Source organism: Podarcis cretensis (assembly GCF_951804945.1).
Source record: "Podarcis cretensis genome assembly, chromosome: Z".
Taxonomy (NCBI): domain Eukaryota; kingdom Metazoa; phylum Chordata; class Lepidosauria; order Squamata; family Lacertidae; genus Podarcis; species Podarcis cretensis.
Window position 1 is genome coordinate 7,132,952 of NC_137184.1, and position 22,721 is coordinate 7,155,672.

The following is a 22,721-nucleotide window of genomic DNA, read 5'->3' on the forward strand; positions in this document are numbered from 1 at the left end:
AATGCTATGAACCTACTATACAAAGTTAAGAGGCTTCTATATCTGCCACCTGCCTCCTCCACCCTCCACCCAGGTGACCAAAGAGGCCTTGTCTCAGTTTAGGGGCACATTTAAGCACTTAAGTTGAGGAGCTGGGCCAGTGTGACCTGGGAATGACCCAAAGGCTGGACAGAGGTGCCTGGGCCAATAAAGGGGTGTGGCTTACGGGGGGGGGGGGGAGTTCCAACGGCTGGATATACATGCCTAAGAGGCTGCATTTTGCTCCTGGGCCTGAGATTCCACACCCCTATGCTAATAGCAATAATCGGCCAGCATTTACAATGTAGACTGGTTTAGCAATAACCCACCCACCCCGCTCACACTTGCCCTCCCTAACAGTTAGGATCCCATCCAGATCAGACCCAGGCTTCATTTTGCAATGTTCAAAAGTGAACAGGATTTCTCTCTCTCTCTCTCTCTCGCTCTCTCTCTCTCTCTCCCTCTCTCTCTCGTATTATAAAGCTTGCATCAGGTAGAGCAAGCCCCTGCCCAGCTTTCCCAGGTGAGCAGAGTTCTGGATTTGGGGTAGGAGGTCACATTTTGCCAAGTGAGGGTGGGTGAGGGGCTTGCAAGGAATGGAAGAAGGCTATAATGCAAGAGCAGCTTCCTGTCTCTTTAACCGAAGAAGCGAAGGCAGGAACTGGAGCAGCAGCTGGGTGTTGCTTTGGTGAAAGGAAGCTGATTTCAGTGGATTGCATCAGGAATTTACATAAAGTAAAGAGCAGGGCAAAACTGGGGTTGGGGTGGGGGTGGAGAGACTTTGGTGCCTGGGATGAATTCCCAAGAGTCTTTTCCATTTATTGAGCCAGAGTTAATGACCTAATTCCCTTCCCTTCCTGAACGATGCCACAACCTGTTCAGATGTTTTTAGCAAGCATAAATGTGTGTTCCCTCCCTGCTGACACATTGGCTTCCTCCTGCTATGGCAATTTCTTCTTCTTCTTCTTCTTCTTCCTCTTCTTCTTCTTCTTCTTCTTCTTCTTCTTCTTCACCATGGTACAGGTCATGTAAGGAGACCCTCCCATCTGGCCTCTCTGCTGACACATTTGTTATGGGTGCTTCTGGGAATGCACATGCCACACATACATATGTGTGTCCTCCCATTGCTAGGCAACGCCTCCCTTCTCCTTGCATGTCCCTACCTGCCTCTTCACAACATGCCACTCTCTCTTTGCGCCCAAATTATGCAGAATGAGGGGGGCTGGGTCACCTCTGGTCGTCCCCCCCCCCCAACCTGGCAGACTTTTCCACCAAGGGCTGGAAGGATCTCAACGCAGATAACTGGGTCCCCACCGTCTGGCACCAGACAGATCTTCCATTGTAGTGCTCTGCTTTCGAAGCTGTGGAGATCCTTCAAAAGTAGCTACTGGGGAAATCACTGACTAGGAAGGATCAATGCAGTTTCAGCAGCAGCGAGGATGTTCCAATGTTCCTCCGCAGAAGGGAGGATTTTTCTCCTCCTTCTTCATGGAACAAGGAGGGTACTCGATTCAGGTCAGCTCCTCCTTGAGGAGTTTTCCTGTTGAAATCCATGTGGATTTTCCTTCCCGACATAGTGTCTCAATCCTCTACAGGAAAGATTCCAGAAGTCCTACCACAGAGGAAAACATTATGCTGAGAGAAGGGAGGGAACACTGAAGGTCTAGTAACATGATAGGCACTGGAAGCTTCATCGCCAACAGAGGAGGCCAGAGGAAGGTGAGATCCTCCAAGCCCCACTGCACACTAAAACAAATCTAAGCCACAATCTTTTTCCAGTGTCAGCTAATCAGATGCCTCCATGAAACCTATAAGTAGGGCTGGAAGGTAATAGCCCTTCACTGCTGTGGCCATCCTAGGTTGGCATAAAATCACAATTTGCCAGGGCTCTTGGAGACTTTGGGCATAGGAATGTAGGAAGCTTCCTTAAACAGAGTCAGAGCATTGGTCCGTCTACTTCAGAATTGCAAGCATTGGCTGGGAGCAGCTCTCCGGGGCTTAAGGCAGGGGACATTCCCCATCCTCCCTGACGATGCTAGGAAACTTAAACATGCAACTTTTGTGCCCTGCCAGTTAATTATGACCCAGCACACTTAGTATTGTCCACTTTGACTGACAGTGGCTCTCCATGCTCAGATCTCATTAGGAGGGGACTTAACCTGGGACCACCGACATATTTGTCCACGTACAATATTTTGTACCCACCCTTCATCATAAGGTCCCAGGCTGGGAATAATATACAGATATGAAAACAAGCAAAGCCCTTTATAATTATAAAACAAGGAGAACTGTTCCAAATGGAACAGGACAGTATGAATTCAAATGAAGAGGCGGGTCCCACAAAACAAAATACTGCAACTGTCAAAAGTCAAGGTAACGGATGTGCCCTTAGAATGAACTGTGCTTTCCTTCCCACTTGACAAAAGATCAAATGCCATGGATTTTTGAGCGTGTCACCAGCAACACATAAGCCACTGTTATTATCATGACCTTGTCCTCCTCTTCATCATCACTTTACCCCACAATCTCTTGGTGGGTTACAATCTAAAACACATTAAAAACAGTTTTTTTCAAAAACTTGCAGTCACATAAAGGGTGGTTCCTGAAAATATACATCTCACGTGACAAAAGAGTAGAGTAAAAAGATGTGTCTTCATAATTTGAAGAAAGCTGTACAATAAGGATGCCAAATGCACTTCTGTGTGGAGGGAGAACAACAACTTAGAGGCTGCTGCAGAGAAGGACCTCTCCTGAGCCACCATCACCACACTGAGCTTCTGGGGGTAGCAGAACTACGAAGAGTGCCCTCCACCCTAAACATCTGATACGTTCTACAGGAGAGGAGGTGGCATTTGATATATTCACCACTGCTGCCATTAGGCTGCCTCCCACAGGTTAGGAATATGAGCCTGAAGAGAATCATTTTATCCTGGGAGAAAAAGAACTTGTTATGTGATTTTAGTACCAATAATGTTCAAATTTTTAGTGAGCAAGTCAGGCTAGCTGTAGGAGATCCAGGGCAGATATGTTTTGATGTTTATTGGCTGATCCTGCCCTTAAGGCACAAGTTACTAGATCCCTTACTAAATCTAGAGGATTTGTTATTACACCTGGGCCATTGGGACAGAGGACTGGTATCTGTTATTTATATGGAACTTCTTGATAAATCTATGTGACCGTTAGAAGTGGACATGGGTAGCTCTGTGGTTTAAACCACTGTGCCTCTTGGGCTTGCTGATCAGAAGGTCAGCAGTTCGAATCCGTGCAACAGGGTGAGCTCCCATTGCTCTGTCCCACCTTCTGCCAACCTACCACTTCTAAAGCATACCAGCACAAGTAGATAAATAGGTACCGCTGCGTCAGGAAGGTAAATGGTGTTTCTGTGTGCTCTGCCACTCATCACAGTGTTCTGTTGCATCTGAAGTGATTTAGTCATGCTGGCCACATGACCCGGAAAGCTGTCTGTGGACAAACGCTGGCTCCCTCAGCCTGAAAGTGGAGATGAGTGCCATACCACATAGTTGAATTTGACTGGACTTAACCATCCAGGGGTCCTTTATTTTTTTTAACCATTAGAAGATCTTAAGCTTACCTGGGAGAAGGAATCTACAATTGAAAAGAAATGACTCTTAAGTGGACTGCAATATATGTCAAATGCCAACAGTGTCCTTCAGCTCTCTATATTGGACAAACAGGCCAAACCTTACGCCAAAGAATAAACGGACATAAATCAGACATCAGGAATCACAAGACAGAGAAACCAGTAGGAGAACACTTCAATCTCCCAGGACATTCTATACAAGATCTCAAAGTAGCTGTTCTATTACAAAGGAATTTCAGAAATAGACTGGAAAGAGAAGCTGCTGAATTGCAACTTATTACCAAACTTAAAACCATGGAGAGACCTGGTCTTAACAAAGACATTGGATTTTTATCTCATTATACATGACAAAGCCATTTTTCACCTTTTCACCCCTTGCTTTTTCCTGTAAGACCTATTGCGGTCATTAAGAGTCGTCAACAGGCTCATCACAGCCATCTGCCAATCACCCATTCCCACCACCCTTCTGAGTAATACCCCTCCCCACCTTCTCACTATATAGAAGGGTCTGGTGACTTCTGTTTCAGTGTATCTGAAGAAGTGTGCATGCACACGAAAGCTCATACCAAGAACTAACTTAGTTGGTCTTTAAGGTGCTACTGGAAGGAATTCTTTTATTTTGCAATATATTTGTGTGCCTCCTCCATGAGAGGTCTGGAGGGTGGCAACATGAGAAAGGGCCTTCTCTGCAGTGGCTCCCCGCTGGTCCCTGGCAAGGAGTCATGGGACCGCCTCGCTGATTCCCCCATCTGCCCCCCTTCTCCACTGGTGCTACGCTGATTCTCTCCCCCAGAAGATGGGCTGCCTCTCCCCATCCCGGGACACTCTCTGGGATCCCTCCGGAGCCCGCTCTCTCCCTCCGGCCCTGATGGCAGTTCCCTGACAGGTGGCATTGTACTTTTGTGCAGCTTTCTGACAGGAGATCAAATGCACCATAGAATTTCTAGTATAGAATTGTTGGCATAGTTGTGACAATAGGAGAATATTCTTCAACTTATGTTGGGAATGCCCTCTGGCATCAAAACTTTTGATGGATTTTTTTTTAAAGAAATACAGTACCAAAAGCAAGCAAACCAACAAATAAATAAATGCCCCACCCAAGCCTTCCCACAACCTGACCTTCTAAACTTATGAGATAATGAAACAGCACGTTTCCAAACTAAGGAACTTCTTAGGTGGATGCTGGAATTATGTGGAATTTCCAGGACTTTAACATCTCGCTGTGGTATAAGAATATTGAAGATAATAGCTCACAAATGACGCATTTCTAAGGGTAAGCAAGTCCCAGAACATTTCTGCACCATGAAATTCCTAAAATTGTTGGATATTTTTCTCTCTTCCTCTTTTTCCTATACAGTGGTGCCCCGCAAGACGAACACCTCGCAAGACGGAAAACCCGCTAGATGAAAGGGTTTTCCGTTTTGGAGGCGCTTCGCAAAACGAATTTCCCTATGGGCTTGCTTTGCAAGACGAAAATGTCTTGCGAGTTCCTGCGGGGTTCCCCCCCCCTTTTCCCCCCTTTTCCTAAGCCCTAAGCCACTTATCAGCTGATCTGCTGATAAGCCGCTTATCAGCTGATCCGCTAAAAGCCGCTAAACCGCTAATAGCGCTAATCCGCTAAGCTGTCAATGGGCTTGCTTCGCAAGACGAAAAAACCGCTATACGAAGAGCCTCATGGAACAGATTAATTTCGTCTTGCGAGGCACCACTGTATGGGGGGGGGGGGGGGAGGGAAACCTGAACGACGTTGTCAGTAGATTTAGTTTATTTCCTGGGGTAAAATCCCCTCAAAAGCTCAATCCTAAAAAAAGGCCAACAACTTGGGCCAGCCCTCACACATGCTCACTTCATCAAATCTGGTCCTCTTTGAAAAAAGTTTGGGCACCCCTGGTAGGGATCCGTGTGAGAATAAATATTGTAGTATGATTTATTTTAGATCCTAGCTATTGTGTATCAGGAGAGCCCTGCTGGATCAGACCAAAGAGCCTTGCCCAGCACTCTGTTCTCACACCAGCCAACCAGATGCCTATGCAAGTAGCAATCAGCAGAGAAGGGAGTGATCACCTGAGCTCCCATCACCAGTATCGCTGCAACATTCTGGGAAGAGGAAGGAGTGGTGAGGCTGGGGCATGGCAAGTGTCCTGGTGGAGCTGACCTGGTGTTTGCAATGGTGCCTTTGCACCAGACCCTTGTTGCTACCTTGATCCTCCTCCTACCAGTAAGTCACACTGGTGCCCATGACAGGAGGTCAGGTAAGCACCCACTTGCCAGCTACTGCTGAACCTATAACCATATTCTCCAAGCATTACATCCATAAATTTACTTTGGTTTCTGCCAGTTATTCACTACCAAGTATTCACTATCACTATGCAAACATGTCAGGTTGACTGCTTGAGTCAAATCCCATCTGCCCTGGGCATTTTGGGTTTTTTTGCTAAAGGAGGAGTGGTCATCCTGCAGTTCACATGGGTAGGGAGAGAGCCCAGAGAAAGAGAGAGGGAAGGATGGATGAGAGGGGGGTCAGAACAGGTAGGCTGATGGGAAAAGAATAGGGAAAGAGGAAAACCCTCTGCAAGTAACAGAGATCTGTCCCTCCACTATCAGAAAAAAGAGCAAAGAAGGGTGACTGAAGAGAGAAAGGGTTGCTTGTTTTGCTCTGGCTTTGCATACTTCCAGCATGTAATCCGCCTAACCGATTACTCCCAAGGGAATGTAGCCCTCAGTGGAAGAAAGACTTGCCCCACTCCTGCTGTAAACAGACTGCAATTTGTGTTTATGTGCATTTCTGATAAAACAGTGTCAGGTTCTCTAAAATGTGCGCTTCCATTCCAAGATCAGCACCTGTTTTGCGAATCAGCCAAAAGACTGTTGAACTGACAACTTAAAATGGCCTCTTTTTATAAATAAATAAACATGTAGGTCATTTCTTTTTCCCCAAATTGCTTTGATACTCTGTGTGTATCTGATGTATAACGGAATCGCTAAAAGCACATGTGCTACGTTATTCCCCTCCCAGTCTGTAGTGAGGCAATATTGTGGAATTCAATGGCCTGATCCTTGCTTTAAGGAAGCAATGGTTCTGGCAGAGGCAACAGAGGCCCATCTTTTTGCAATTAGAATGAGCTCATTATTCATGATTCGCGGATGTGGACTGTGAGGAGAGGTCGTTCCAGCCATGGAACCTCCTGACAAAAGAGAGAGCAGGTGAGTAAAAGCAATCCAGATTTTCTCAGCCAGCAAGAGAAGTTACACACACACAGAGCCAGATTATACACCAGACAGGAAGAGCTCAGTAGTGGTTGGCTGCCTGTGTCTTCCAATGCAAACATATTTCAGCACAGCAGGGGTAGCTCTTCAGATATTGTTGGATTCTAACTTTCACTACCCCTGACCACTGACCATGCTGGCTAAGGCTGATGGGAACTGGAGTCCAACATCATCTGAAGGGCACCGTGTTTTGTCTAGAACATTATTGTTTTATCAGTTTCTCACCCAAGATATGGAATCCTGGAGAGCTGCCTGTCACTGTAGACTATATGGAGTTAGAAGGACCAATGGTTATTGGGGAAGGACCATAGCTCAGTGGTAGAGCATATGCTGTGCACGCAGAAGGCCACAGGTTCAATCCTCAGCATCTCTAAGAAGGGCTGGGAGAGGTCCTTGTGAGTTACTGCCAGTCAGTGTAGACAAAACTAAGTGGACCAATGGTCTGACTTAGTATAAGGCTTCTTCTTATGTTCCTATGCATTTGCAAAGACTGCATTATTCAAGCATCCTTATGTTACCAGGATGCTGTGCTCCAAGATCTCTGAGTTAGCTAGTCAGAGATGATGGAAGTAGGATGTGTGTGTGTGTGTGATATATATATTTAGGTGGCACACATCAATGTAAAAACAAGCAAAGAATTGAGTCATTTTTTAAAAAGTGCTGTGATGCTTATCCTGGATCTTAATAATGTAATGAAAAAACAGTCCACTATTACAACCTATAATTCCCCCCCCCCAACTCCACTCACGGTGGGCAGGAAACCCTATGAAGAAAACATTGCAGTGGAAAGATATGTCATGGTGAGTTGAGAATCCCGGAATATTTGATAAGGAATTGTGGCCACAGTGACCAAGAACCGCCTGGCCTTTAGGGAGAAAGAAGGTGACCACTGCCATTCACAAATAACATAAACAAGAATATGAATATGAATAGTCTAGCTGCTGGATCAGGCCAAAGGTCTATCTTGTCTAGCATCCTCTGCTCACAGCAGCCCACTAGATGCCCCAATGGGAAGCCTACAAGCGGGACACAAGTGCAAAAGTGCTCTCCCCATGTGCAATTCCCAGCAACTGGGATTCAGAGGTGATACAACAGGCTTCCTCTTTTGAGGGATATCCAGAAAGAGCAGCAAAGTCCTGTTTGCTAGAATGGGCACACAGTGGAATGTGGATCCAACAGGGAGAACTTCCTGTCAAAACTGCGCGTAACTTATAAGACGGGCTGGTCCTGTATCTCTCTCTCTCTTACTCCATCTTGCTCGTTTGCCTTCATCATGCATTTTCTACCACTGCTTCTGACGCCATCATCCTATACACACACAAATTTACCTACAGATTGCTACTGAATGTGATCTGTGAGTAAACGTTATTTTATTCTAAAAAGACTTCTTTGTGTGTTGTTATTGTTTTAAGTGGGATAAAAGGGGGAAATACCTGGAAGATTCCAGGCTGCACCAAGGCATCCTGGTTGCTTCATCAAAAAGGCTGTAACCAGCTGAATCAACAGCTTCCTATTCTGCTGCAAAGGGATGTACTCTGCTGTACTCACAAACTTGAGTAAGGAAGGATAATATCTAACTAATATATCATCTCCTAGTTACCATACACTTTCCAACATCTGTGTTTAGATGTGAAACTGAAATGTAGTTGTCTGATATTCATTTTAGCAGAGGACTGGGCTATATTCCTTTGGTTGCTGCCCAATGTATTTCAGCTTTTGATTTTATCTATATTTTGATAATTTTATTATGTCCACTTGTTCTAAGAGTTTGATGTTTTAGATTATTTTATGTGAACCGCTTAGAGGTCTTTTATCTGTTTATTCTTTTTGATTAGGTAGTATACAAATAAATGTTGAGAGAGAGAGAGCACACGCTGCTCTGCTTATAACTTTGCAGAAAACCAATAAATACAATAAATAAACAGGTACCAAATGGTTTGCAAATATGTCTGCAAAATCCAACCCTTTCTGGTCAACAATCACCCTAGAGGTATGCAGTTAATGCCTCCACCATCAATACACACACACAAACACAATTGCTGGCTTGCTTGCTCAATTTAACAGTGTAGTTCTGCTGTTCTAAAGCATTTGTCTCCCTTTACAATTGTTATGCAGTGGAGAAAATAAGAAGGTAGAAAGCTTCACTAAGCATTCAAGCTATGAGGGAGCTGGGAATCTTGGGAGGGTCAGGAGGTCGCAGACATTAAAAGGAAATAGGATTTTGTTTGTCCTTAATGGAGGACCTTATCCCCTCTGGATCCTTAGAAGAAGGCCCCATTCCCTGCCATTAGTTAGGAAAGGCTGGATGGAACACTCTTTGTTGAGCCTCAAAGACGCTCCCAGGTCAATTGCAGGGCAAGCGGCTCAGTAGATTAACATGTTCATTCTGCTGGCTGGCTACACACTGCCTTCCTGCTGAACTAGCAAGACAGCCTGCCTGGTTCATAGGAGCGTGTGTCTTGAAAAACCTTTGCAAACTGGTAGGGATAGGCAAACCATCCATTTCAGTTTCTTTGTTTTCCAGTATTAAGTTCAGGTCTCCACTTCAGGTTGTAATATTTATTTTTTTAAGTCCTTGTGAAAATTTGTCAGCATTTTACTGCAATTTTCTCCTAAGAGACACATTTTTAGTGCAATTTTGTCTAATAGACACATTTTTGCAAGACAATTTCCCTAGCTATAGTGAATTTTTCTACTTTGTTTTCCCAAGTGTATGTATCTTTTATGTGCATTTTACTTTGGTTATATGCATTTCTGTACATATTATTGGGGTGGGAAACTGCATTGCAAAATTTGGAGAAGTGTAAATTTTGAAAGGTGGCTGTGTTCTGGTGTGCATGTCGTTTCAGAAAGTGCAAATTAGGCAGATTCATATTTAAATATGCAAACTTTATTAAATTCCTCTCTCATGCCCTTCCTTTCTTTTCCCCCTCCACTTTCCTTAGTCTGGCCTTCACATACAAGTTCATTCTAGGTTTGTTTTTTGTGAAGGTGGCACAATCATGCTTGGAAGACAAAGCAGTCAGAGTATTTTGATACATAACACCCTCCTTTCTCTTGCCTTTCATTCTTCTCCCCCTTTTGGAACATACCATTTTAACATTCCACTAACAAAGTACCTCAAAGGGCAAAGCAAGGATGCAGGTGGGGTTACTCTATTTCAGCAAACGATGGAAAGAATCTGCTTTACAGTCAAGGGTCGCAGACAGGGCCGTCTTAAGCATATCTGGCACTGTGGTGCAAATATCTCCCCTCCCCCCCCCCCGTTTCCCAGAGTTGTCGACCTTTTTTAAGGGGGGGGGGGGACTTCGGTCCAGCTCGTTTACATTGCATGGTCTGACACGCACTCGGTGCTGCATGTAAGTAAGAGGCGCCCAGATCGCGGCCCAGACAGCCTCCCATCCTTGCTCGGTGCTGGAATTGCACAGGGTGCTTCCCTGCTCCTCTCGCAGACTCCGCAGAGAGGCGCGCAGGCAGCAACGCGGCCAGAGAGGGGCGGGAGAGACATGCCCACCCCATGTCGCGCCTGCCCCCAATTGCACCCGCCAGATGCCCAGGCAGCCCCAGAGGGAGGGGACACAAAGGGGCTTCCCTGAGCAGGATGCAGCGCACTCCAATGGGTGGCTGAGAGGAGAGGAGTGGGCTGCCCCAGATCGGGGAAGGGAGCACACCCTGACTCTCCTTCCCGGACACTCAGCCTGTGGTGCCCTCCAAAATCTGGCGCCCTGGCGCCCCCCGCCACTCATGTCTATGGGTTAGATGCCCCTGATCACACAGGAAAATATTTCTCAGGGCTGGGCCCCACTGTCCGAATGACCCAGCGTCTGAATCCGAAACCGAACAGGTACCTGCAAGCTCCTGGAAGCCACAGAACAACACACATTACAAAGAGGGGCATAAACTGAATCACAATTTCCAAGCAGAAACAAAAGGCATCAAACAATAAATGGTAATTGTAGCTTAGTTGGCAGAACATCTGCTTTGCATGCAGAAGGTCCTATAAGTTTATACAATCCTGCCAATAAGTTTATACAATCCTGAGCTAGACGGACTAAAAGTATGGCTCAGTATTGCAGCTCTCTGTTCTCCTAATGTGCTTGTATTCATTCAATTCAATTGTTTTGGAGCAAATATACAGATCTGGGATAGTCAGTATAATGCCCTAAAGATTTTGTTGGCCTCCTACTCCTATCATGCCAGGCCAGCATAACTATTAGCCAAAAATGATAGGAGTTTCAGTCCAAAAAGATACAAAGGGCACCACATTGCCTACCTCTGATGTAGATAAATTTTGATATAGATAATTTTACTCCGCTATCCGCTCCAGATGTGTTCACATCTCACCAAAAGCTTTGTTACTTTACTTGGACAGTACATTTTGACCTCTATTTTGATTCACTGTTACAAGTGGAATTAGCCAGGGAACACGTCGACTTTGTACTAATTGCTCAGTGTTTGCAGAAAAACACCAAATGTCCAATACTTTGTGCATTTATTTCATTGTTTAAATACGGCCAATATTTTTAAGAATTTCTGGCAGATCTGTGTACTCCACTTTGGAGAAGTTCTATTCTAGTGTTGCAGTGCTTCTTCCATTTCAACAGAAGTGAGTCAGGATAGAAATCAGCCAGTTACCTACTAGGAACATAGGAAGCTGCCTTATGCAGAGTCAGACCATTATCTACACTGACTGGCAGCTGTGACTCTCCAGAGTTTCAGAGTGGGGATACCACCAGCCCTACCTGAAGAGGCTGGAGAATCAACATGGGACTTTCTGCATGAGAAGCACTCACTCTACCACTGAGCTAGTAATTTAACCCCATTAAAATATTAACTCTGATTGGTGCTCTCCTAACACATCATGGTAGTTAAGGCCCAGCATCAAGACAAGAAACAAGTAAAAAGAGTGGCAGCATGTTCCACAGGAAATAAAACATCCCCAAATGTACCAGTACTTTCTGGCACATCTGAACAAAGCAAGCTATGCCTTTGAACCCAGAACTATCCACAGGAGATCTGTCACTGACATTCCTAAAACAGAGATGAGGAACATGTAGCCTTTGAGATGCCTCCTTAACTCCTATCAGCCCCTGCCAGCACAGCCAGTGGCTAGGGATATGATGTGAGTTGTAGTTCCATAGAACCTGGAGGGCCACAGGTTGCCTAACACTGCCCTAATGAAGTAACAGCAATACACTTCCCTCTAGTGTTCTTCTTCCATATGAGGGCTGCTATAAAACCACGAGGGTGCCAGCTTACCTTTTTAGTCTTCACTGTTGAGGCACAACAGTCCCCACCATCATAGTTGCAAAAGGCTCGGTTATTGTTCCCATCACAATAGTTGTCTCCCATAAAAGGCTGAAAGAAAGAAGCCAAATTGAGACAATAATAATAATAATAATAATAATAATAATAATAATAATAATAATACTGCTGCAACCTATATCATGCCTTTAAGAATCCAAGAACCCTGCTGGATCAGACCAATGGCCCAGACCCTCCGGCATCCTGCTCTCACAGTGGCCAGCTAGATGCCCCAATGGGAAGCCTACAAACAAGACCTGGGCACAACGGCACTTATACCCCAGCAGGCCTTCTGGCTGATGGACCATGCCTATTGGTCAATTACCTGGTGTCACTATTACAACCGGTGATTCATTTCACCTCTCCTGTGACATGCAGCATGCTGTGCCACAAAGGTAAATCCACGCCCAGCCAAGCAGGGCTTGAAGTTGCCTTTGAATGGCTGATGGGTTCTGACTTCCAAATTCCACTTTTGAACGGCACATACTTAAAGCGTGCAATTCACTCCCACAAGATGCAGTAGGTGACCACCAACTTGGGTGGCTTGTAAAGTGGATTGGACAAATACAAGGAGGAGAAGACTTTCAATAACTACTAGCTATAATGATGTGGCTATAATGCAGGTGGCGCTGTGGGTAAAAGCCTCAGTGCCTAGGGCTTGCCGATCGAAAGGTCGGCGGTTCGAATCCCTGCGGCGGGGTGCACTCCCGCTGCTCGGTCCCAGCGCCTGCCAACCTAGCAGTTCGAAAGCACCCCCGGGTGCAAGTAGATAAATAGGGACCGCTTACCAACGGGAAGGTAAACGGCGTTTCCGTGTGCGGCTCTGGCTCTGGCTCTGGCCAGAGCAGCGATGTCACGCTGGCCACGTGACCCGGAAGTGTCTCCGGACAGCACTGGCCCCTGGCCTCTTAAGTGAGATGGGCGCACAACCCCAGAGTCTGTCAAGACTGGCCCGTACGGGCAGGGGTACCTTTACCTTTACCTATAATGATGTTCCATGTCCAAAGTTGGAGGCAGTATGCCTCTGAATGCCATTTACTAGCATTCAAAGGTGGGGAAAGCGCTGTTGTGCTCAGGTCCTACTTGCAGGCATCTCACTGGGTCACCTGGCTGACCTAGTGAGGATACAATGCTAGGCTAGATGGATCTTTGGCCTGATCCAGAAGCAGGGCTCTTCTTACGCACTTACAACACAGTTGGCTGCTTGCACAAAAATCACACCATTTCATTGTTTCCCCATGAAACTGTCCTGCCTGCTGCTGTTTTTGCAGGTGGGGGTCACTTAATTGCATCCCACAGTTCCCATTATGTGACCATTAGGGCTCTCCTGTTCCGCTAATCCTAGATGGAGACACACGCTGTCCTTTCAGAAGAAGAAACTGTCTCTGGAAAATGAAGTAGGGAGCTAAAAGCAGCCCTTGTTTTGTTTGCAGCTAATTAATTGTGTGGGGTTTTGTTTTGTTTTGTTTTTTAATAGCAGGAGAAATAAAACATAGGGACATCTGAAGAACAATCAGTGAGGACATTTTGGCACTCTATCCTTTCTGTGGAGCCAAGGTCAAGCTCATAAATATTTCAAGGGGACACTGTGAAACATTTTAGACCCCATAAGTTTTTAAATCACAGTTATTCCTCTCTCCATACGTAAACCTGCCCTTGAGGGGTTAGAGGGGAGCATCAATGCCCTTCATTGAGTACCATGACAGGAGAGCTGTCAGCTTGCTCATTGTAAATTTCTAAATTCCTCTTTATTCATTGATGGACTCTATGGCACTGTACAGCAACACAATACAGTGGTACCTCGGGTTACATATGCTTCAGGTTACAGATGCTTCAGGTTACAGACTCTGCTAACCCAAAAATAGTACCTCGGGTTAAGAACATTGCTTCAGGATGAGAACAGAAATCGTGCGGTGGCAGTGCAGCGGCAGTGGGAGGCCCCATTAGCTAAAGTGGTGCTTCAGGTTAAGAACAGTTTCAGGTTAAGAACGGACCTCCAAAATGAATTAAGTTCTTAACCCGAGGTACCACTGTACAGTAGAAGAGAAATTAAAACAGCAACAAAACTCTTCCACAGGCCCATCTAGTCCAGCATCGTGTTCTCACATGGGTCACCCAGATGCCTCTGGGAGGCTCACAAGCAGGACTTGAGTACAACAGTGCTTTCCCCATTGGTGATTCCCAGCAATGGGCATTCAGAGGTTTGCTGCCTCCAACAGTGCAGGGAGAAAATAACCAGACTTCTCCAAGCTGGTTCCTTACAGATGATGTCAGTCAACAGCTCCCATAACACCCAGCCAGCATGACTGATGGTCACAGATGATGGAAGTTGTAGTCTGAAAACATCTGAAGGGCAGCAGCTTGGGGAAGACTGGCTAGGAGGATCATTTAAATACATTCACATGTATACACCTTGGCATCTTTTGATTGCACATTGTTGTGTGGTTGTTGTTTGGCTTCCTCCAAGGTGCTCAGAGCACCATCTCTCACACCCCCATCCATTTTCTGTAGCTTTGCAATGAATTTAAGCAAACATAGGAGACCTACTGGAAAATTCACACACACCCCCTTAATCAAATCTTGTAGCTGTACCAGGGAGTGAAAATAACACGTCTTGGCCAGAACTATGCCTGTATGCACATACACACCTCAAGAGCGAGTGAGCTAATTTCAAGGAGATGAGTTAAGTGCAAAGCGTAAACACAGATCTATTAATGGAACAGTGAGACAACTTCTAATCATAGGTATTAAGATTCTCTTTCATCTCTTCCTCCCTTTCTTTTCAATCCTCTGCTTCCTATATACATGGTCTTTTCTCTAAAGGGGGGACTGGAATTTGTTGCAGGTAATTTTTAGTTCAAGGAGAAGTGTGAAATGAGTGATGTAAGTGTCACCAGAAAGCTCTAAGGTGAGAAGAGGTAATAAAGAAAAGAGAAACAGTGGGGGTTATTTTTTAAGAGTTTAAGGTTTTTGAAGACACTGGATTTTGGGGAAAGGCTGTAGCTCAATGGTGGAACATCTGCTTTGCACACTGAAAGTTCCAACTCTTGGCATCTCCAGGTAGGGCTTGGAATGCCTCCTATCTGAAACCCTGGAGAGCCACAATACTGAGCTATATGGTCTGACTTAGTGGATGGCAGCTCTCTATGTTCTTATTTAAAATCAGCTCTGAAGGCTGGAGTCTTAATTTATTATTAGGCAAATGGTCATAGCTCAGTGGTAGAGCATCTGATTTGCATGCAGAAGGCCCTAGGTTCAATCCTTGAGATCTCCAGGTAGGATTAGGAATGTCTTAAACTCTAGACCAGTAGTTAACCGCCTTGAGACTCCTTAGGGTAGTGATAAATCAGGATATCAAATCCAAACTCCTCCTCCTCCTCTTCTTCTTAGTATTGCTTTGTTTAACACACACATGCACACATATGCAAGAGTTGGCTCATGGATGCTCACCTCACAACCCTTGATGCAGTGGATCAGTGCAGGATGAGGATACCACTTGAGTTCAGCGGTGCAGACAACGTTCTAGATGGAGGAAAGGAAGCATGGAGACATTAGGAACAGAAGGAACTGTCTTATATCAAGTCAGACTCACTGGTCTATCTAGCTCATTACAGTTATGGGCAAAACTTTAAAAAGCTCACAACTGTGCCCCAAACCGTGTCTGGATTTTCACTTTTTAAATATGGCATCCCTGCTCCTGGAGATTGAACTTGCGGTGGTCTGCATACAAAGCAGGTGCTCTATCAACTGAGCTACAGCCACAGATGGCACAGCACATTTCGTTAGGGTGTGTGTGCACCCTGGGATTTTTTTAAGTGCAAACATTTATTGAGTACATACTCATACTAATACAGGACATCATTTTTATTCATCAGAGTAAAAAGACTAAAACTTAATGAAACTTAAAAATAAATAAATCAACAACTAAACTTTACTTTTTTAAAAAATGCAAACTTTAAAAATGAGACACAAAAGCATTTTTTTCCCTGTAATGATAAAAAGGTGTACACAAAAATATAGTCCATTTCATGATCTTTATCTTTAACCATATTATGAGTGAACCTAATATGGGAGAATATGAAATCCTTCCTAGGCTTGAGTGAATGAAGAGCTCTGTAAAAGTCAAAGGTTTGTGTATGCCGTAGCTGCATTCATGGAACATTTGAAAATCACCTTGAGGCAAACATAAAATGTGAATTATTATTATTATTATTATTATTATTATTATTATCATCATCATCTGTCAGGCTAGAATGTTCAGCTGATGTATCAGAATGAATAAACTGGAATACATGCTAATTGACTAAAGAAGTCAATTAAGTGGGCAACATTTGAATAAAAGGGTCATCTGAGAAGAAGGTTCCCCTCCTGTGTGAGAGAAAATTGGGGCACCATGTTTAAGAGGAGGCTTCCTGTGATACACATGTGCATCACCTAAAAAAGAAGGAATGCTTTTCTAAAGTTAGCACTATTTTTCATCATATGCAAATTGATGTAGATTGATGTAGTGTTGTCCAGCGGCGTAGGAAGGGGGGTGGGGGCGGACCACCCCGGGTGCCCTCACTGAGGGGGATGACATTCGTTGCGCCGCCTACCCACGATTCCCAAGCCTACCCCGAGCCATCGGGGTAAGGGGGGAGCTGCACCACTTTGCTGGCGGAATTCCCCCCTTCACCCTTCATTTTGACAGCTTGGGAGTTGCGGGCTGGCACGCCAAATGTCTACCATGGGTGGCTTGCTCCGCCCCTGTGAGCAGCTTGCTCCCTCCCCCCCCCCAGCTGCAGGGCGCGCACACCGCTCCAGACACTCGAGCGGCTATCCCGTGCATGGAAGGGCACCATCCATGCCATGCCCCCTTCAGGAGTGCACCCGCCCTGGGCAGCGCAGGCATATGCTCCACCGCTGGTGTTGTCTCTAAGGTTAGTTCTTCTTAGAGTAGATCAACTGAAATTGATGGACGTAGCTAATATGATGTTCAAGACATAAGGCAGTAAAATCCTGTTAGCGTCCCTCCCCATTCTTATCTGTAAAAATATAATATGTAAGTAAGTAGTACTTTTACTTCTGTGCCCCTGTTGTTATGTATCCTTCAGGATACGCACGTGGCAAACCCGGAAGTATATTTCCAGGTTTTGCCACGAGCACATGTGCAGAAGCCCTCTATCGCACCACATGTGTGCGCAGAACAGGCACCTCCGGGTGCAGAAACCTCGGGATCCGACCGGAGTTCCAGAACAGATCCTGTCCGCAACCAGAGGTACCACTGTACTAATAATGTGCTGTCGTTTCATGACACCCAAAATCAGCTGCCTGAGGTCACGACTTCCCTCTGCCTAATGATAGGGCTGCTCCTATGCCTGAAGATCACTCACTAGAAAAATCTAACATACCTCAGAGGGTATTGTAAAGTTCACCACCACCCCTGGGGTGGGTGGGGAGGGACAAATAAAGGAACTGAGCACTCATCTAGAGCTTCTGAGTCACTCTATTTTTTGTTCTTCTCCAGGGCCTGATGAGCGACATCCAAGGGTACTAAGGGAGCTCCCTTGTCGGTGTAATTTCAGAGCCTTTGTCTATGATCTTTGAAAATTCTTGGAGAGCAGATTGAACCGGGGAGAACAGAATGAACTTTGCATCTGCATGCAAAGCAGATGCTCTACCATGATCTACTGCTCAGCTATGGCTTTTTCCTTAAGAGACAGTAACATAGAAAGCTGACTTTCATGGAGTCAGACTATAGGTCCACATAGCTCAGTACGGTCTACGTTGGCTAACAGGATTTCATACACTTGACATTCCCAGTCCTACCAGAAGATGCCAGGGAATGAACCTGTGGCGACTTCTGCAAGGTGGATGCTCCTCCACTGAGCAACAGGATACTGAGAGACAGGATACCATTTTATCAAGCTATGGCAACACACTGGTGGCATTTATTTTGCATGTGTTCAATCTCATCAGGTTTTTATGAAAAGTGTGGTGGTCTATGAACACACACATACCTTACCCTTTCCCCTGCTAATTCTGAAGGCTAATTTAATCTGTCTGTGGGGAAACCTTGGTGTGTTTTTACAGTTTCGGTCATTTGAGGCTTACCTGGTATGTGCTAGAAAAAGGACTTTTATACTATCTGCACAGGACTGTTTATCTTTCCGATGCACTCGGATTTTCCACTATTACTCAGGGCCCAGATTGCTCCACCTGTCTTGCAACAGGCCTGGTCTGTGTGAAATGGAAGGAAAAGGAGTCTGGGGAAGGCCGGGCAGGGGGGCGGGGAGGAGGAGAGCCCCATGCTGTTTATTTGCTGAGTGAGCGAGAAGACTGCAAAATTCAGCAGGGGCCCCTCTTTCTTGGGTCAGATGCCTTCCCAATTGAGTCCTTGACAACCCTCTGGAAACTGAAGGGCCAGTGCTTGCCACAAACAGGAAGATAGTATTTCATTTCATCTCAGTCTCTTATTTACTGCAAGATGAGGAATAGAGGAGCATGTTCTTATTTTTTAATATTTGGAAAGATTGATGAAGTCATCAAGATGGGCCTCAGGATAATGAGAAGCGGGAAAAGCAATAGATTCTATCCCCCTGAACCCTTAGGGCAAACCAGCTTAGAGGTGCCAATAATTCCTCTCACCTTATCTGGTGAGTGGGGTTGCGGCCAGACCATGGGCCCTGCAGTGATCTGGTGAGGGGGGCGGGGTTTAACTGACCACCTACTGGCGATTGACCTGAGCCCGCAGGTCTTGGATGGGCTTTCCCTGGGGGCAGGCCCAGCCAGCCAATCAGCACCACCTGGGCCTGCTCCCAGGAGGGGCGGTATAAATTGTGGCGCAGCCTGGCAGTCCCTTCTTCTCCCGGATCTCCCTCCCTCTAATTTTGTTGCAATTCATACTATGACCTTGCTATGGATCATTTTGGCTGCCATATTGGGGCCAGGCAGGAATTTTTCCACTTGGCAAATTGGCACTGGCCATTTGGTTTGCCTACCTCATAGCAATCATTACAACTTCGTGAGGTTAGGTACTGGGTAAGCCTTGGTTTTGGCTGGAGGGGAGGTTGTAGCCTCTGCTTGCCCTTCCTTGGTTAATGGTATCCTGTTAAAGGGATTCGTGAGGAGTGGCTTCTGTCTGACATCCAGGCTATGACACTCCTCCAATAGAGACCCCTTGGGGGTACCCCTATCTTATGTAGGTCATAGCGCCCCCTAGTGGTGATTTACCCTTAGATGCTGTCCCAGGCTGGAGTGATATAATTTGGCTTCAGCCGATGCCTATGCCAAACAGTTCACAACTGTAACTGATTGTGACCTATTGGAACCCATAAAACTATATGCTGTTGTCTCACTTGGTTATTCACCCCTTAGGGATCTGCGGAGTCTGGGAGACTTGGCACACAAGGGAGAAGAAGATAGCAAGACTTTCTCTTACATACAGTCAAAAACATCCCTAATAGAGTGGCATTTCCAGACATCCTCTTTGACAAAAGCAGAGAAGGAGGCTAGTGTGGCACAGGGGTAATTTCCACTCAGCCTGAAACGCACTGGGTGATCTTGGACCAGTTCATTATCAACCTAACCTACCTCGTGTACACCGCTTAGAGATTTTTGACGTATGAAACGATTCAGAAATGCTTTTAAAATAAACAAGATTACAGCCTTAAAGTTTTTCCAAGTGGAAAGAATGACTGTTGCTATTCTTCCTCTTAATAATATTTATTTGAAGACAGCAATACCAAGTCCTTGCGCTAACAGCAGCAGCAGCTGCAAGGCAAATGTGTGTCGGCTGCAGCAAATGCCAGTGTGTTACATTTGGCCCCAACCTGGTTTCAATTCCAGAGGGAAAGTTTTCAAGGTGGTAACAGGCATCGTAAAAGTCTAATGGCCCTGTCTTATATAACACTCACTCTCAGCTGGCTAACCAGTGGCTGTGGCACTGCAAATGACCCCCATACACTGCTTTCTGGTCACTGATGTTGTCTACAAGACACACCTATGTCACACAGGTGCCATGGGTGTCCTCCAACACCCAACACTTACAGCTGCCTTCAATTTTACACCTACAATCTAGCCCATATTTCCTTGTGGCCATCCCTACCATTGTATTTGTTAAACCTGTGCTGTGAGTTTTGGGCATTCTGTCTCTCAGAGGTAGGCATATAAAGGGAGATAGCTGCACACTGTTTTGGTGACTTGCTACAGAAGATCTTCAATTGAATTCTAGTAGTTTGGGAAATGTATTCCTTTCATAAAGGCCTCAATTTATGCTTGTTGTGGGAGTGGGGGAGTGCAAGCTTGTAGGTGATTGTAGCAATCCAGTGATCTTAATCCCTAGAAGAGAAATGGTATTTCAATCCATGTTACAGGCAAATGAGGTGAGGACAGTAAGGGTAAAGGACATTTTCCTCCTTCATCATCTAAACAAATCTGAATTAGGGCTGAACATAAACAACTTGCTTCACTCCACGATCATTTCCTTGAGTGTTGTAAAGCACTATTCATTTTTAGCTGTTTTCAACACTCATTTCCAACATAGGAGTGTTATTCCAGTCATCTTCTTTGTTTACATTGCCATCTTCACCCTCACTGTCCTAATTTGCACTATTTCATTCCATTGCCTGTGGAAGCCCATTTGAATGCCTCAATATCACTATCCAACATCTGGTGTGGCAGCATCATAGAAACATTTGTAGATAAAAGCTTAGTTTGCATGTAACACTAAACCATGGTTAAACATAGTTAAACAATAGTTAAGTTGGGTGTCTGGTGGATGATCACTTAAACCTTGTTTTATTACATAATAGTTAAAAGTACCAGTGAGAGCAGATGAGACATGAGAGTGGTTTGAATTTTTTGTCACTCTTCACTTAAGTTAAAATTAAAGAGGTCTGGATTTGTACAAAATGCAAAGCTATAACTATGGTTTATAAATGAATTATAAACCCTGGTTAGTGGAAAACCTTCAAGTTTTTAACGCTTGATGTTTAGCTCTGTTTTCATTTTACAGTGGTACCTCTGGATACGAACAGGATCCGTTCCAGAGCCCCGTTCACATCCTGAAGTAAACGTAAGATGCAACTGCGTGTCTGTGCGTGCGCGGGTCTCATTTTGCCGCTTCCGTGCATGCGCATGACATCATTTTGAGCATCTGCGCATGTGTGAGCAGCAAAACCCGGAAGTAATGCACTCCATTACTTCTGGGTCGCCGTGGAGCGCAACCCGAAAATATTCATCCCGAAACTACTTCAACCCGAAGTATGACTGTATGTTGGAAGCTGCCCAAGAGTGGCAGGAGCAATCCAGTCAGATGAGCGGGGTACAAGCAAGCAAGCAAGCAAACAAACAAACAAACCATAGTTAAAAAACCATAGTTAAGCTGCTGGGCTGGGTTAACACATAATGCTAAACCATGGTTTAGATTTTGTGTGAACTAGGTCATATTTTTGTGGATTGTCACAGCCAACTGGATTGAACAGCTATGTGGGCAATGAAGTTGAGGATAATGAGGGCAATGAATGGCAAATGAGGGCAAGAAGGAGGAGGAGCCAGAGGAAGAAAGGCATTCTGAAGAGCATTGAAACAGTGCAAATCTTCAGCCAAGGGAGCACCCTCTCGGTGATTTGTCCAGCTGCATTGAACATGTGACTTTTGAAATAAATGATCAAAATTAAGGAATAGTCATCACACCCCTAACCTGAATTGATTTTCTGCATGCCTCTTCCCATTGAGGGTGAGAGTGACTTGTATTTTTTCCTCCTTTTTTTGGTCTGTATTCCTGGAATACTTCAGCCTTTCTCTCCGTCACCTCCCCACAATCTGGGCCGCTTTCCCCTTTTTACTACCAGTTATTTCCCCTCCTCTGGCTACCTAATGAGCCCTCCAGGGATATGTAGGTATAAAAGTCGTTATGGCTTCTTTCAAGAGACGGCATCAATAAAGGAGGACAGAATGGGGAGGGAGGGGGGAGGGGAAAGCTACAACACTTTCAAGCCAGGATTTTTATTTCACAGTGAATTACAAAACCAAAAAACCAACCCCCCCCCCCCCGAAACCCCACTTGAAAGTCTATATGGTGAGAAAGAGCCTCTAAAATGTAGATAAGGAAGTTTCTAATGTGCTGTGTGGTGCAAAGAGTGACAGGAGGCCCTGTAAGTGGGGGTAGGCTGTTATTATTGTAGGCCACCCACTCTCTGGTCCTATTCTCTGCAAGAAATTGCCCCAATGGCCATGGTAGATATGTAAATTCCAAATTTATCTTGAGGTCTGAGGTCGGTCATTCCTCCCTTCCTTTATTTTGTTTCCAAATCTGGATGCTCAAGGACTCTGTTCAGCCTGCTATTTTAAGAGGACCCACCTGATTTGGACTTCACAGGCAAATGTACAAATCTGGAGCTAGTTCTCGTGTCAGTTTTTTACACACACACCCTTTTGCAATAGTTCTCAATTCAATAAATGTACCCGAGTGTGTACAAAACTGCATGCTTCAGATTAAAAAGCATATGAAAAATGCAGACCTGAGGTAAAATGGTGTACCATTCAGCCC

At 45.2% G+C, this 22,721-nt stretch overlaps 1 protein-coding gene across 1 annotated transcript in view; it reads right to left on the minus strand.

The window, feature by feature from the left end:
- PAPPA (pappalysin 1) overlaps positions 1–22,721 on the minus strand; it is a 251,942-nt gene that overhangs the window by 10,029 nt on the left and 219,192 nt on the right. Inside the window, exons 20-21 of the mRNA XM_079961901.1 lie at positions 15,641–15,712; positions 12,146–12,244 (exon numbers count right to left, since the gene is read on the minus strand). Of these exons, the coding sequence (XP_079818027.1) occupies positions 12,146–12,244; positions 15,641–15,712 (171 nt within the window). The remainder of the gene's footprint in view (positions 1–12,145; positions 12,245–15,640; positions 15,713–22,721) is intronic.